This window comes from Zalophus californianus, chromosome 12 (assembly GCF_009762305.2).
Source record: "Zalophus californianus isolate mZalCal1 chromosome 12, mZalCal1.pri.v2, whole genome shotgun sequence".
Lineage (NCBI taxonomy): Eukaryota > Metazoa > Chordata > Mammalia > Carnivora > Otariidae > Zalophus > Zalophus californianus.
In genome coordinates this window covers 94,749,894-94,766,556 of record NC_045606.1, presented here as the reverse complement: position 1 = coordinate 94,766,556, position 16,663 = coordinate 94,749,894, and the positions used below count along the sequence as shown (strand labels likewise).

General features: G+C 55.5%; 1 protein-coding gene across 2 annotated transcripts; it reads left to right on the top strand.

Moving 5' to 3' along the window:
• The first annotated feature begins 794 nt into the window (after window positions 1–794).
• EPHA1 (EPH receptor A1) lies at window positions 795–16,594 on the top strand. Of its 2 annotated transcripts, none has more exons than XM_027573839.1 (18): window positions 795–933; window positions 2,002–2,069; window positions 6,439–6,720; window positions 8,202–8,604; window positions 8,855–9,010; window positions 9,294–9,638; window positions 9,781–9,908; window positions 10,158–10,308; window positions 10,782–10,878; window positions 11,095–11,153; window positions 11,986–12,111; window positions 12,955–13,140; window positions 13,300–13,361; window positions 13,482–13,688; window positions 13,899–14,048; window positions 14,342–14,535; window positions 15,980–16,135; window positions 16,236–16,594. In XM_027573839.1, exons 1-18 carry the CDS (start codon window positions 852–854, stop codon window positions 16,312–16,314), a joined length of 2,931 nt encoding a protein of 976 aa, XP_027429640.1. In that variant the 5' UTR covers window positions 795–851; the 3' UTR covers window positions 16,315–16,594. The 2 variants fall into 2 exon arrangements, with proteins under 2 accessions (XP_027429640.1, XP_027429641.1); XM_027573840.1 differs by lacking the exon at window positions 795–933 and adding an exon at window positions 6,079–6,156.
• Window positions 16,595–16,663: the final 69 nt, after the last annotated feature.

Sequence of the window (16,663 nt, the reverse complement as noted above, 5' to 3'; positions counted from 1 at the left end):
TATCCAAGAGGATGGGAGGGAGGTGGGTTGTCTCCAACCAGAAAGGGCTAAAGCGGGCTGGACCTGCTCCCTCTTAACACTTGCGCTCACAACCCCTCACGGATTCCTCTCTTTTGCTCCCTGAAGAGCATGGTAACATGTTTACCAAGACCTTCCCTGCTCTGGCCACACCTGCCTTTCTGCCCTGCTACCAAGACAAATCCTGTGCCCCAGCAGTCAAACTGGTCCATTTACCACTCCCAGAGTGCACCTTGAGGCTCCCTGCCTTAGGCCCTCGCCTTTCCCAATCTCTGCCACTGAAAACCCAGCTCACACGGCCTACTCCCTAAAGACTCGCCTAATGAGCCCCGCAGGCTGGGCTTGCTTCCTCTTCCAACCCCCTCCAAGTGCTCCTCTAAGGGTTGTAGCCCACCTTGCATTATGGTTATCTAAGCCTCCCCTACTGCAGCATAAAACCCTGCCTTCCCCGGTGTCTGTTACATTGCTAGACCTTTAGAAGGGGAGAGGTGTAGTTCCAGTCAGGTAGAATTAGGTTAAGGGCTGGATCAAGCCTGGGTTGGGTTTAGGATTAGAATTAGAACCGGGTCAGTCAGTTCCTAATCCCACTCACTAGGCGGCGCCCGCAGTCTCATTCCGGTCAAGACGTCTCCGGGTTTTGAAGTTTATTACCTGTCTAACAAGTTTCCTTCCTGCCCTACTGTCCCTTTAAGAAGGTGATCCAGGTGAGGCCGGGCTCCGCCCCCGGAGCTGGCCCCGCCCCCGCCCGCCCCCGCCCGGCCCTCCCCTCTCGCCCCGTCCTCGCGACCTGACCCAGCCGTCTGGGCCGAGGTCCCAGGTCCCGGCCCGGTGCCATGGAGCGGCGCTGGCCCCTGGGGCTCGGGCTGCTGCTGCTTCTCTGCGCCCCGCTGCCCCCGGGGGCGCGCGCCAAGGAAGGTACCGACCCCCGCTCCCGCCCCTCCCCTTCCCCCTCCCGCGGGGCTGGGCCGGCACCCGCGTCCAGGAGCCGGCATTCCCGCGGAGGCCTTCCCCGCGCGCCCCTCTCCAGCGCTCTTGTTTTGTCCCGCCGCCAGGCGATCGACTGGCCAGGCCAGTCTTTGGTCTTTGACCCCGCAAACCGCTGCTTTCCCGGGTCAGTCACCCTGGCCAACAGTTTGCGCCTGGTGGTGGGGAGGGAGCTCCTGACCGCTGCGGGGACGCCGCGTCCGGACCCCTACCCCAGCGGTCGTGGGCATCCCTCATTCCCAGGCGGTCTTAGCCTCAGGTGCCCAACCCAGAGATCCGGACCCTATGAAGTCAGGGGTGGGAAGTCGCCTTATGCCATCCTAGGCCGGAGGACAGAGGGACCTGCCCCTGGGGGATGGACTAGAACGCGGGGTGCAGGGGATCCCAGATGTACAGGTCTAGCCTTACAGGTGAAGGCTTGCACACCCTCTCTGGTCCTACTACCCCTACTTCCCAGACTCGGCTGCGCCTTGTACCCTCACTGCCCACCCCCGACCACAGGCAGAGCAGGCCCTTTACTAGTAGAAGGGAACCTCCCCACCCAGGAACCCCCTCTAAGGTCCCCTGTCCACACCCTACCCACTTATGACCCCCAGGGGCTGAGATGGTCTTTTGCCTATCCACGCTTCCAGTTCTGCAGCTGATGGACGCCCCCCCCCCCGCCCCCCGCCAGGCCGCACCAGCCCCTGCTGAGAGAGAGGGTGCAAGTCTTCTGTGGGGCTGCTCTCCCCAACACTTCCTGCCTTGACTGTGGTCAAAGATCCAGCCGTCCAACCCTTGCCCGACTCTGCCTTCCTCCCTTCAGGCTCCGGAGGGAGACAGACTAATCCCTAGAGCTCTTCACTCCTCCTTCCTGGGCTAAACCTCAGGAAGTCACAGCTGTTGGGAACAGGATGTGGATGGAAGCCTTGGGGCTGGGGGCCCAGGAGGAGGAATGTGGGTTGCACGTGTGGGGCCTCCTCTCCCAGAGGTGACAGGCCCCTCTTCTCCCTCCTTCAGTCACTCTGATGGACACGAGCACAGCGCAGGGAGAGCTAGGCTGGCTGCCGGATCCCCCAGAGGATGGGGTAAGTGTCGGGGGGGTGGGGGGGGAAGGCTCAAAGCTGCAGGCCAGTGGGAAATGGGCGGAGAGGTGGGTGGAGGAACGGAGAAAAGAGCAGGAAAAACTGGAAGTGTCTCCTCGGGGAGGGGGAGGGGACGTGAGTCAGAGCCTCCTGAATGGGACATGGGGGGGGGGTGGTCAGGCTACACCCCATGAAGAACGCTCCCGTGCCTGGCTCCTTCCGTCCCTACCCCAGTGAGGGAGGGCTGAATACCTAGGAGGACTTGGCGGGTGATGAGCCCACCTCCCCAGGGAGCGAATGCACCACAGTAGGGGTCGTTGCGGGCTAAGAACCAAAACACCAGACGCGTCCTCAATCTGACGTCCATCTGTCCCAATAGAGTTGCACAGGTAGGCTTCAGAGGGTCAGGGAATCCCCATAAAAGCGTATTCTGAATTGTGTATATGTATATGGAGAGGAGAGCCAAAGTTGTCATCTAGCTCTTCAAAGGGTGTTTGCCTCCTCAAAGGCAAAAGCTGCCCCCCAGAGGTCCCAGAGCCCTTGGCACCTTCTCCATCTTCCCCAGCCCAGGCGCACCATGCGCTCCAGCTGTCTGAACCTGCTCCAAGTCCCTTCCCTCCTTGGGTGTTCCTAAGACCAAGTGAACAGAGATAGGTTCTTGTGAATCCCAGAGAGCGCCTTTCTGCCACTCAGCAGAGCCGGCCACAGAACCACGGGAGGCCGACCTCGTTGGCCTCAGCTTCCAGGAGTCTGCACTCAGGCCCTCGTCCCCTCTGGTCCTGGACCCCTTTCCCCTTCCTGTTCCAGCAGGAATGCAGCCTCTATTTCTGGGATTGGGGTCACTTGCTCTCTTTCCCTCTGGGTCCTAGGGTCCTGGCTCTACTCTTAGTTCTCCCATGGAGTGGCCTATAATTAGAATTAATAGACTAAACCATAATGTATCCTGCAGGAGGGGCTGCTTGGAAAATCCTGGATTACGCCAGCCGTAATAGGTGCCTCATCTCATAAACCAGCTGATCACTCCACAGCGAGGCCACGGGTCCATTTGCCGGCTCCACAGGCCTTCACCCCCGGTGTGGCCCAGCTGCCCCCCACCCAAATAACTCTTCCCTAATTGGGTCGGAGTGGAAGCGAGGCCCTTTTTGCAGCTCAGGCCAAACAGCTTTGCACCAGGAGGGCAAGAAGACAGCAGCAGTCACATACTCCCCATGTGTGCCTTCTCCCCTCCCCTCCTTATCTTTTCAGCACACACACTCACACACTCAAATTCAGGCTCCCCTAATGTACCCATGGAGCAGCCAGCAGCCTGAGTGGTAAGCGAAAGGATTCTTGTCGCTGATCCTGGGCAGCTGGTTCCCCCCCATCTGTCACTGCTGGGACTGGGAGAGGCAAGCTACAAGGGGAAACATCTGCTCCTGGCTCCAGCTGCAGCCATGGCACTCTAGCTAATGAGCTGCACATTAACCACCTACTGCCCTTCCACCTGACCTCCACCCCAGGCCTTCCACTTGGGCTTCCCCATCATAGCTTCTTCTTAAGAGCAGTCCCTGGGTGCCGTCATTACCAGGACACCCTTGCCCAATCTTTGAACTCCCTAACATAAAGCAAAACTAGGTACCTCATGGATTTCTGCCCTTGCCCCACCCCACCCAGTTCTTAGTTAATGGTGCTTTCTCTTGCCTTTTCCCAGAGCTGCGTGTAGCAATGAACGCCCTTGGAAAAGGAGACGTTCTGAGGGCCTCAGACTCCTCTATAAGATAAGGGGGTTGCAACCAAAATATCAATGGGATATTTTACAGAATTTGAGAGCTCCTTTCTTAAATCCATCTGGCAGAAAAAAAAATATGTAAGAATGGCTGGGTATTTTTTTTTTGAAAAAGACTAATGAAATAGAATACTTGCCCTACCAGATATCAGAACATAATGATACATCAACTATAATTAAAACAGGTGGCATTGCACAAGCAGACCCAGGTCAATGGAACAGAATAGAAAACCCACATGCGTGAGATTTTAGTATGTGATAACATTGGAATTGCAAATCAATGTGCAAAGTATAGACCGGACAGTAAATTGACAGCCGGATGTCCATAATTTAAAAAAGAAGAAGACAACAAGGAAGAAGAAGAAGGATGTAAAGTTACATCTCCATTTCACACTATACGCAAAAATATAAATTCTAGGGATATTCAAATCTAAACCTAAAAGCCAAACCTGCAAAATTATTAGGAGAAAATATAGAAGATCTTTATAAGTTTGGGATAGGAGAGCTTCCCAAGCAAAATACACAACCCAGAATCCATAGAGGGAGAGAAGAGAGATGTTATATGAAATTTTTAAAAAGTACCAACATCAAAGACATCATTAGCAAATTAAGTGGCATGATGGGAAGAAAACATTTGAAACATTTCAAGCAAATGCTTAATATCTATAATGTAAAAAAAAGGGGGGGCTCATCCAAATGAATATTCAAAAGATAAGAACAGGGTATCAGGCAAAGTTTACAAACAGATAATTACATAAAAATAGAAATAGCCAGTGAGCAAAACAGAAATGCACAACCTCCTTCTCAAAAAAATGTAAATTAAAATGGCAAGAAGCTGTGTTTTATCCATAAGATGGGCCAAAAGTAAAGAGATCGTTAATATCCAGGTTTTCAAAAAATGGGGCCTCATGCATTGTTGGTGAAAGTGTAAGTTGATAAATCCTTTTTGGAGGCCATTTGACAGTATCTTCTTTAAAAATTTATAATACTCATCCTTTGATATAGCAGTTCTACAGAAATCTTATCGAAATATGTACATGTTTACTTTAAAACCTAGAAACCACTTAAATGTCCAACAATACGTGAATGATTAAATAAATTATGGTACATCCATACAGTGGAATGCTATTTTATAAATTGCTAAAGAGAATTAGGTAGATCTATTTATATTCTTGTGAACATCTTTTTCTTTTAAGATTTTAATTTATTTATTTGAGAGAGAGAGAGAGAGTACGAGTAGGGGGAGAGGCAGACCCCTCACTGAGCAGGGGGCCCCACAGGGGGCTCGATCCCAGAACCCTGAGATCATGACCTGAGCCGAAGGCAGATGCTTAACTGAGCCACCCAGGCGCCCCTTGTGAACATCTTTCAAAGATTATTTGTTAAAAGCAAAAAGCAGGTTACGAAAAAGCACTTATGTTTTAAAAAATTATGTTATAAACACATCCACACAAAAATATTCAAACATTTCTCTAAAGGCACTGAAAACGGTGTGGTGAGCTTTATTCCACATTGTTCAGAGTGGCTCCCTGTGAAGGGTAGTTGAGCGGGAGGACCTTCACTTTACATTACATGTGTTCTCTGACTTTTAATAACAAGTGCCTAGAGACATAATGATCAGGAGCATAAACTCGAGCCTAGAGTGCCTGGGTGCATGCCCCAGCTCTGCCTCTTAACAACTGAGGGCATAGGGCAAGTCATTTAACCTTGCTGTGACTCAGTTTCCTCATGGAAAGTGCTTACAACAGGGACCGGCCCCCCTTAGTGCTAGCCATTATTATTAGTAAGTTTAAAAATTATTTTAAGGTAGGGGCGCCTGGGTGGCTCAGTCGTTAAGCATCTGCCTTCAGCTCAGGTCATGATCCCAGGGTCCTGGGATCGAGCCCCACACCGGGCTCCCTGCTCGGCGGGGAGCCTGCTTCTCCCTCTCCCGCTCCCCCTGCTTGTGTTCCCTCTCTCGCTGTCTCGCTGTCTCTCTCTCTCTCTCTCTCTCTCTGTCAAAATAAATAAATAAAATCTTTAAAAAAAATTATTTTAAGGTAAAAGCAGGTAAGGGGGGGTGGACTGCATGGTGTCCCGGAGACCACCCAACCCTGTCCGTTGTTGATTTTGATAGTGACCATAACTAGAAGGAATATCGGAGAGGGTGAATTCCCCCTATACGGAAGAGTGCTATGCTTGTTCTTGCCCTCCAGAAGTTGAAAGGCCTTGATATTAAATGTAGTATCCTCTTCTCTGAACAAATAGGCAGAGAGGTCTTGTGAATGAGCTTTTGCCATAAAAGTCTGCTTTTGGGGTACTTGAGAACTCTGCTGATGAGAACAGGTAAAAATTGGTGCTCATACTTCGGTTGGGAGTGGGCTCATCCAAGGTACCAGGGCTTGCTGCAGATCCTAAGGGGGTATTGTCTTGCCCGTCCTATATCCCAATAACTCCTGACCCTAAACATTTAAATGACTCTTCTCGGGCCCAGGGGTGGGAGGAGAGCTGGACAAGTAGCTGAATGCTGGGAGCCCTGACACCAGCTTCCCTGTCATCAGCTCTAGAAAACCAGAGTTTGGGGGGCAGGTGATGAATTGGAGCCTGACTCGGATTTCTCTCCCGCAGTGGAGTGAGGTGCAGCAGATACTGAATGGGACGCCCCTCTACATGTACCAGGACTGCCCAGTGCAAGCGGGAGGAGACACTGACCACTGGCTGCGCTCCAACTGGATTTACCGGGGGGAGGAAGCTTCTCGGGTCCATGTGGAGCTGCAGTTCACCGTGAGGGACTGCAAGAGTTTCCCCGGGGGAGCCGGGCCTCTGGGCTGCAAGGAGACCTTCAACCTCCTCTACATGGAGAGTGACCAGGACGTGGGCATCCAGCTCCGACGGCCCTTGTTCCAGAAGGTGATTCTCAACCCCCACCCCCACCCCCCAGCGCCTTTTGGTCCTAACACTGGTTCCCGCCTCACTCTGCCCCGTGACCCCGCTCAGCTAAGGAAGAGACAAAGTGGCAGCAACAGAAAAGGGTCTAGGTGTCAAACGAGGACGAGAATGTGGGCCTGGAGATCAGAAGAGGTGGGTTTGAGTAGAGCAGCGCCCCCTTAGCTGCGGGGCATACCTCCCAGGATGCCTGAGCCCCGGGCGGTACTGAACCCCAGACGTGCTGTGTTCTTTCCTGTGCGTCCATCCCTGTGGTGATCTTTCGTGTGTAGGAGAGTAGTCACAGTAACTGGTAATAAACCGGAACAGTTGTAACAGCATACTGTAATAAAGGTCATCGGGCTGTAGTCTCTCTCCCTATCAATCTCTCTCCATCTCTGTCTCTCTCTCGAAATACCTCATTGCTCTGTACTCACCCTTTTCCCTTATGGTGATGCCGTGAGCCGATAAAATGCCTTGTGAGGAGATGAGGTGAGGCCCACGGCGAGGTGTTGCGTCCTGACGTTGGGCTTGAGACGTGACCCAGAGTCAGGCTGCTGTTGACCTAATGAGGAAAGGTCAGAAGGACCATCACCTGTTTCCGGCGGTAGCTGACAGCAGCGGGTAACACGTGCAGCCCCAAAAGCCAAGCTGTGAATAAGGAGGAACCGCTGTGCCTTTTCCACTGGGTCCTGCCTTCAGTCTCGGCTTAACCCCCACCGAGGTTTCCCGATCTGAAAAGAGTTTTGATAATAGGGCCGGCCTTAACCTGTTGCAGAGGCTTTGCCTCCGTTGAGATAACAGACTTCCCTGGTGGAGGCTGGTGAGCTGTTTCGACTTTTGCTATCAGCACGCAGGGTGCTGGTGTGCGACGCACCCCTGTGAGTCCACCTGGAGTTGTGTAGAGAGACGGTTCTCCCGCCGGCTCTCCCTCTAATACCATCGCTTTCTTTCCTACTCAGGAAAACGCACTGGAATGCAGAGGTGTAAGGAGTATGTTATTATAGGATGTGCTCTCATTTCTTTTTTCCAAAGGGAAGATGTTGTAAAGTTTGTTATTAGTAATAAATTAATGATGATGCACTTTATAACTGATCACCTCATTGGCACAGAGGTTGGGAACACCTTCGAATAGTGGAAATTATATGGGCTGCGGCGTCTCACAGCCCGGATTCCAGTCCCATCATGTCATAGCTGTGTGATCTTGTACAAGGTCTGAAACCTCTCTTAACCTTAGTTTCTCTATCTGTTAAGTGGGGCTGGTAATCCATCCTACCTCGTAGGTTTATTGTATGGACCCAAACAGCGTAACACACATAAGATGCTTAGCTCACTAGCTCATACGTAATAACCCCTCGGTTTATGGTCGTGTAGACTGTAAAGAGTTAGGCAAACAATCGTTTTCTATTCCATAGGAATGAAGCATGACTTTGACATGCCCCCCTCCCCGCACCTCTCCTTCCCAGGTAACCACTGTGGCTGCAGACCAGAGCTTCACCATCCGAGACCTGGCATCTGGCGCGGTGAAACTGAACGTGGAGCACTGCTCCTTGGGCCGCCTGACCCGCCGAGGCCTCTACCTCGCTTTCCACAACCCAGGTGCCTGTGTGGCCCTGGTGTCAGTGAGGGTGTTCTACCAGCGCTGTCCCGAGACTGTGCACGGCTTGGCCCGGTTCCCGGACACTCTGCCTGGCCCAGGCGGGTTGGTGGAAGTGGCAGGGACCTGCTTGCCCCATGCCCAGGCCAGCCCCGGCCCCTCAGGGTCGCCCCGCATGCACTGCAGCCCCGACGGTGAGTGGTTGGTGCCCGTGGGGCGGTGCCGCTGTGAGCCTGGCTATGAGGAAGACTCGAGCGGCGAAGGATGCCTGGGTAAGGAGCCTCGGGGAAGGGGCAGGGGGCGAGGACACGCAGGGGCCGCTCGGGGGAGGGTCCCCAAGTGCCAAGGGAGGGAAGGATGCCTATGCTCCATCTCAGCCATTTTTAGACTGAGTGGCTGAGCACCCCGGGGAGACACATGCAGGGTGTTTCTGGTACAAAGGATTGGGGAGAGGGGTGAATGGGGATGAGTCCATCTGCAAAAACTGGACATCCATGGCTCTCTGCTGCATTCTCTCTGCAGTCTGCCCTAGCGGCTCCTACCGGGCAGACACAGATGCACCCCACTGTCTCAAGTGCCCCGGACACAGCACAGCGGAGTCTGAGGGGGCTACCCTCTGTACCTGTGAGAGCGGCCATTTCCGAGCCCCTGGAGAGGGCCCCCAGGTGTCATGCACACGTGAGTCCAGGGGGCAGGGCTTGGCCATCTGCGAGGAGGTGCAGGCCATTTAAGGTTGGAAGTTTCCAGAGCTTTTCAGACATTGGGAATCCTTTAAAGGGCCAGACGCTTAAAGCTCCTCCCCTGCCCCTTACTTTCCCTGGAAGAATGCAGAAATGAGGTGATTCCTCACTTCTGGAATCAAATCTCCCAGCAAGGCCTTCAGAGGTGGGAGGAGGCAGGGGCCAGCAGCTTGCATGAAAGCAAAGCTGGCTCCTCCTAACGGCCCCTCTTCTCCTTACAGGGCCCCCCTCAGTTCCCCAAAACCTGAGCTTCTCTGTTTTGGGGTCTCAGCTCTCCCTGCGTTGGGAACCCCCAGCAGATACGGGGGGGCGCCAGGATGTGAGGTACAGTGTGGGGTGTTCTCAGTGTCGGGGAGCAGCGGTGGATGGAGGACCCTGCCAGCCCTGTGGGGGAAGTGTGCGCTTTTCCCCGGGAGCCAGTGGGCTCACGGCACCGGCTGTGCGTGTCAGCGGCCTTGAACCCTACGCCAACTACACCTTTAACATTGAGGCCCAGAATGGAGTGTCGGTGCTGGGCACCTCCACCCCCGCCGGCGCCTCCCTGAGCATCAGCATGGGGCACGCAGGTGAGCAATCAGGACAGGGCCGGAAGAAACCAGAAGGGCTTAGGACGCCAGGGACAAACGGATGGGCAGGAAGCAATCGAAAAGCTACTGAAGTTATTTCCTCTTTTCTTTCCAAACCCCCTGGAACCCTCCCGACTCACAGAGTCCCTGTCAGGCCTGTCCCTGAGGCTGGTGAAGAAGGAGCCACGGCAGCTGGAGCTGACCTGGGCAGGGTCCCGGCCCCGCAGCCTCGGGGGGAACTTGAGCTACGAGCTGCATGTGCTGAATCAGGTGAGGCGGGGCTGAGAGACCGTGTCCCCTGTCCGTGCCTGGGCACACCCCAGCATCCCTGGCCCGGGTGATGGGATGGAGGGAGATCTGACCACAGTGAACTGTGCAGCTTTTTCAGGACAAAAGCCTACAGAGAGCCCTGCCCTGACCGTTCCCCCACCCACCCCACTCTCCGTGACCCAAGACTGCCCGTGCCCTGCACCCGGTCTGGCTCAGCACGGCCAAGTTAACATTAGTTCTCATGCACAGGACGAAGAACGGCACCAGATGGTTCTGGAACCCAGGGTCTTGCTGACTGAACTGCAGCCGGACACCACGTACATTGTCAGAGTTCGAATGTTGACCCCTCTAGGTCCTGGCCCTTTCTCCCCTGACCACGAGTTTCGGACAAGCCCACCAGGTGGGTGGGTTCTCCTGTGCTCTACCCCAAACACACATGCACCTGTCATCCCACTGGGGCTTCTCAGACCCTGCTCCGATCAGTGACCTTTCCCCTTCCTGTATGCATGTGCAGACACACGTACACCGACACACAGGAGCTGCCCGGGGTGGGGAGAGCCCCACACGGACTCACGTGAAGCCCCCGCCCCACCGTAATCTCCTCAGATACACCTCCTGATGCTGGACGCTGCCAGCCGGTTTCCTATGCCATCTCCTAACCCCTCATGCTCGGCAGTAGGCAGGCCCAAGCTGGTGGTCCCGGTGGGAGGCCTCCACGTGCTCTCTCACACACATACCCCCATCTCCTCGGGGAGGGGACACACACCTGCGGTGCACTGAGGGCCCTGCCCATGGGCGTGCCCGTTCAGCCTCCATCATCCCAGTGGACTCTGAGCCCTTTGAGCCCGGACTTCCTCACCCCATGTTCCACAGTTTCCAGGGGCCTGACGGGAGGAGAGATTGTAGCCATCATCTTCGGGCTGCTGCTGGTTGTAGCTCTTCTGCTCGGGATGCTCTTCTTCTGCTCCAGGTACTGTTCCTGCCCCTCCCCGGCCACCATCTGGGCTCCCTTTGCCTGGCCAGAAGCCCGGGAAGGCAGCCCCAGCCACCCGCCCATCCATCCCCTTGTACGAAAGCCCCAGCGTACCCCCACCCCCTGCCGTTTGTGGGAAAAACCCAGCCAGAGGCCTTTGGGCCCCTGCGGCAGTCCTGGGACTCTGAAGAAGCTGTCCCCTCACCCTCCCAGGAAAACTCAGCGGCGACACCAGCCGAGGCAGCGTGATCGTGTTGCCGACGTGAACCGAGGTGAGCCCAGGGCACCTGTGTGTGTATATGTTGGGCGGGGGGCGCGGGGGGTGTGTTGGGAGGTGTCACCGGGATGGAACCAGAGAACCCACACTGGCCAGGCCAACTCTGGGAGCACAGGTTGGGGCTGTTGTCTTTAGGGCTTTTCTGTTTTGCTACCTAATTAACTTTGGTTAATTAACTTTGTACTGATAGCCCCCCAGAGGCTCTGTGCAATTACCTGGTAACTCTTGGTGCCACTGTTCCAACACCCGGGCCCTGGGCGGCCTCCCCATCCTGGCTGGCCAGGTCTGTGGGCCGAGGCTCGGCGGGAAAAGGATTGCTGGCAGGTTCCCTAAAGTCCTCCAAGGCATGTGGGCTTCCTGCTGGTCACCTCATTAGGTGCTCCACCAAAGTGGGAGTCAGTGGTCCATCCAAGCAAAGGGGTGAGAGTGAGGCTTATCTGGGAATGTGAATGAGGTGTGAGTGAGCAGAGGAGTATGGCTAGCAGGGGTCAGGAGGAAGGGCAAGAAATTTGAAGTGTGGTCAGTGAGCCATGGGAAGATTGGGTCACAGCCGAAAATGAACAGCTTTCAGGCCCAGGTTCCGGCCCACTGCTCTGGGCCTCTGGGGGCAGGGACGCAGAGCTTTGCGCATGGACGGAGGAAGAACCTCATTGCTAAGGACAGAGCCTTTCTCCCACTTTAGCCAAAATGGGACTCCTAAGGGAGCAGAAGAATGAGAAGGCTGGGGAGTGCTGCTGGCCCCAGCTCCCCTGACCACCCCCCAAGAAACCCTCCTGAACCCTGCAGCTGGAGTTCCTGTGGCCGAGCCCTCCCCATTCTCCCCACAGAGGACAAGCTGTGGCTGAAGCCTTATGTGGACCTCCAAGCATATGAGGACCCTGCGCAGGGAGCCCTGGACTTCACCCAGGAGCTTGATCCAGGCTGGCTGATTGTGGACACTGTCATAGGGGAAGGTGAGCCGGGCAGGCCCCCTCTTGCGTGGCAGCACAGAGCTGCTAGCCGGCCGGCCTCTCAGCTGGCCCAAGAGCTCCTTGATGAGTTCCCTCTCTGTTCTACCCTGGGTCCTCCTTGAATCGCTGTGCTCATGTTGTAACCCCCTTATCAGGTGTCCGAGAGCCGCCTCTGCTTCCCACACAATCTGCTTCTGTGGTTAATGGAGTTTCTGATGAACAGCCTCCACACGTCATCCTTGTCAACAGAGGGGTCGCTGTGCCCAGGCCCAGGCTATTCTCAGATGGTTCCCCAATGTGGGAGAGATTCAGGGCCTCCCTCAGCCCGCATTGCACCCCACCAGGGGCCCAGTGTCCTTGGGCTGCCCTGATCCCTTGGGTCAGCAGAGGAAATGGAGCTGAGCAGGAGAACAAAGTTTGGCAATGACCTTGCCAGTTGTGCAGCCAAGCCAGCTGAACTGTGACTGGAGGATCTTGCAGAAGAGAGGAGGCAATGGTCAGCCTCCCCGGTCACTGGTGCACTGGCCCAGGCCCTGCCTGCCCTTTATGAACACAGCCCAGTGCCACCACACAACCGCCTTCACCTGGCACTTGCTGAGCAGCTCCTGCTAGCCAAGAACTGTGCTCATGTGCGAGACGGTGCTGGACAGGTCGCCGAGCAACACTCCTCTTCCAGGCTCCTGTTCCTTTCCCGGGAAGTGCAGCCCGAGCCCCTGGTCCAACAAGGGCAAGCCACTTTTCCGATCCAGAGAAATCAGGAACCTGGGGACTGGAGGGTATGGCTGCCCATCCCCCTAGGGGAGCCTGACAGGGCATCGGGCCACAGCCTGTTTTCTTTCCACCCAGGAGAGTTTGGGGAAGTATATCGAGGGATCCTGAGAATCCCTAGCCAGGACTGCAAGCCTGTGGCCATTAAGACCTTGAAAGACACCTCTCCAGACGGCCAGTGGTGGAACTTCCTTCGAGAGGCAACTATCATGGGCCAGTTCAACCACCCACACATTTTGCACCTGGAAGGCGTTGTCACAAAGAGTATGAGCAGCGGTCTCCAGGAGCATGGGGAGGGAAAGAGGAAAGGAGGGCGTGAGACCATCAGGAGTGAAGGGAAGATACGCTGCCAAGGGCAGGAAGTCTGGTTCTGGGTGGAGGTGGGGTAGAGGCTGCCCTGCTGACGTGTGCATTGTGTCTCAGGAAAGCCCATCATGATCATCACAGAGTTTATGGAGAACGGAGCCCTGGATGCCTTCCTGAGGGTGAGGAGGGCAGAGAGCCAGCTGGGCAGGGGAATGCACTGTGGGTCCCTGGGGTTGGCTCCTGGTTTGGGAAGAGGAGACCCTGCCCATTCCCTAACCTGCCTGCTTACTGTGCTGCAGGAGCGGGAGGACCAGCTGGTCCCTGGGCAGCTGGTGGCCATGCTGCAGGGCATTGCATCTGGCATGAACTACCTCAGTGACCACAGTTATGTCCACCGGGACCTCGCTGCTAGGAACATCCTAGTGAGTCAGAACCTGTGCTGCAAGGTGTCTGACTTTGGCCTGACCCGCCTCCTGGACAACCTTGATGGCACATATGAAACCCAGGTTAGAGCCGTGTACTCACCGCGCGTGCGCACACACACACACCCACACACTCACGCAGTAATGTACCGTACATATAGTTACACGTGCACAAGTAAGGACACGTGCTCTTGTGGACACAATAATTACTCATCCCTTTGCACAGGTGTTTTCTTGTCCCCTCCCCCCACCATGCCCTGAAACATCACCTTTCTGTCCTACGTGCCCTGTTAGGGAGGAAAGATCCCCATCCGTTGGACAGCCCCTGAAGCCATTGCCCACCGCACCTTCACCACGGCCAGCGACGTGTGGAGCTTCGGGATCGTGATGTGGGAGGTGTTGAGCTTTGGAGACAAGCCCTATGGGGAGATGAGCAATCAGGAGGTAAGCCTGGGGTACTCCTCCCCATGTCACCCCTAACTCATTGCTCATCTCCTCCTGAAATCCTCCCATGGCTCTTGCCTACAAATATTCTATTCCTTCTTCCTGACCCGCCGTTTTTCTGCACTTCCTTGGTCCCCTTTGCCTTACTCCCTCTTCTCTTTACTACGGTCAGGGCAGGGGCGGGTAGAGGCTCTTTTGCAGTGATCTTGTGTGAACAGAGATTTCTCAGGGGCCACCAGGGAAGGTGAGCTTCCTACCTCAAGCCTGCTCCCCTGCCCCCGTCCCCACTGCAGGTAATGAAGAGCATTGAGGATGGGTACCGGCTGCCGCCTCCCGTGGACTGCCCTGCCCCTCTCTATGAACTCATGAAGAACTGCTGGGCCTATGACGGTGCCCGTCGGCCCTCCTTCCACCAGCTGAAGGCACATCTGGAGCAATTGCTTGCCAACCCCCACTCCCTGCGGACCATTGCCAACTTTGATCCCAGGTAGCCACACTGGGGAGAGCAAGGGGTTTCGGAGGATGGATCTGGGAGAATGGAAATGGGCATTCAGCTACATTCACTGAGTGCTGGGCCTGTGGAGCTCTGGACAGAGCGCAGCATACTACTGAGGCGGGACCATAGTCAGCGCCCTTGGGGACAGTCCACCCTGATGGAGGAGCTGCCCTCCCATCCCCGATAGCTCTAGTTTGGCAGAAGAGAGGACGCAAGTGCAGAGAGATGGAAAGCACATATAAGCCGTGCTGACACCCTGATACCGACTCCAGGGAGCTTGGTCACTTGGGTGGAGAAGAGAGAGCAACCAGCAAGTACCAGTGGGATGCATGTTGTTACTGGGAGGTGCAGCCTTGTGGGGTCTCCCAGAACACATGGCCAGCATGGGTTGGGGAGCGAAGGGCAGGCTGATTACAAATAGTGCAGGATCCCAGCAGCGTTATTTCGGGACCATGGCCAGAGGTGAAGCTGGAGAGGGGGCAGGGTCAATGCAAAGAGGACCAGCTCTGCGGAGAAGTTTGCGCTTTAGCCTGAGCATGGAGAACTATTTGACCAGTTTTTAAACTGGAGGGACATGATCAGAATTGTGTTTTACCAGAAACGTTGCCAGAATGTGGAGAATGAACTGGTGGCAGGGGTGAGGTAGGGGAGATGGGCAAGGCCGGACTTCGAATGCTTAATCAAGTAAGCCAGCCCTGGCATGCTGGCCTCTGTATCAAACCACCATATATAACCTTGTTTCTGGGAGAAAATGTGCTCCAAGTTCCAACTTTTGAAACTATCTTTTGGAGCACAGCTCCCTCGTATACTGGAGACTGCATGTGCTAATCTTTCTGGAATGTTGAACATTTTTCCCCCGGCAGATTTACTGTGCTAATGGTTTGGGCTCTGGCTGGCTTTAGCACAGGAACACTCATTGTCTTGTGGGTGTCGGAGGGCAAGAGTAACAGCCGGGCTTGGAGGTGGCGAGCAGAGGCTGCTCCCGGCATTCACAGGGGCCACCCTGACAGTGGCAGGACCCTGACCGGCTTCCCCGGCCTCTGCTCTCCTGCCTTCTGCGTCCTCTCAGCTGGGATGGTTGACACTTGCGTGTCAGCCCCCAGTGAGGCAGCACTGGCCGCTTCGGTGGGAGGTGGGCTGGCAGCCCACTTGTGTTCGGGCCTCCCAGGGCTGCCACTTCCCCTGGGCCTGTCGGTGCAGCAGGACCGTCAGCCTGCCCACTGCCGTGAGCACACTAGGAATCAGGCCAGGAAACGAGTTCACAGACAATGGCCGGGCTAATCCACCAAGTCCAGATAATCTCTGTGCTCAGACACCCAACTTGAATGCTGGCTGCAGATGCTCATAGGCCGAGCCCCGATTTCAGGGAAGCTGGAGCGGGGAGGCAGAGGACACCTACACCTCCCATGGGACTGAGGCACCCTGTGTCCCACAGGGTGACACTTCGCCTGCCCAGCTTGAGTGGCTCGGATGGGATCCCCTATCGAAGCGTGCCTGAGTGGCTGGAGTCCATCCGCATGAAACGCTACATCCTGCACTTCCGCTCAGCGGGGCTGGACACCATGGAGTGTGTGCTGGAGCTGACGGCTGAGTGAGGACCGACCCCCGCCACCCCCCCACCCCGCGGGCCTGGGCAGGGCGGGTTCCTAGCGGGGAAGCCCATACTCACAGTCCCCTTCCGTCGCCCACAGGGACCTGGCGCAGATGGGGATCACGCTGCCAGGACACCAGAAGCGCATCCTTTGCAGTATTCAGGGATTCAAGGACTGAGCCCCTCCCTCGCCCGCCCTGTCCTCAGACACCAGAGATGGGTCCGTGGTCACTGCCCACGGCCCTGCCCTCAACCTACAAGATGTAGGCCTTCGGTGCTGCTCCTGCCCACCCTTCCCTGAGCAACTCACCTCTGGGCCGGGAGCCTTTGTTTTAAAAAGGGAGGTGAGGGTAGAAGTAAAAAGGTAAATGGGGGAGGGACCTGGGGAAGGGTTTAATATATATACATATACATATATATTTTTGTAAATAAACAGGAACTGAGTTTTCTCCTTTACCCCCTGGCTTTGTTATCCCGGTATTTCCTCCGATCCACCCGTAGGCACCAAAGAGTTGACTCCTAACAAAT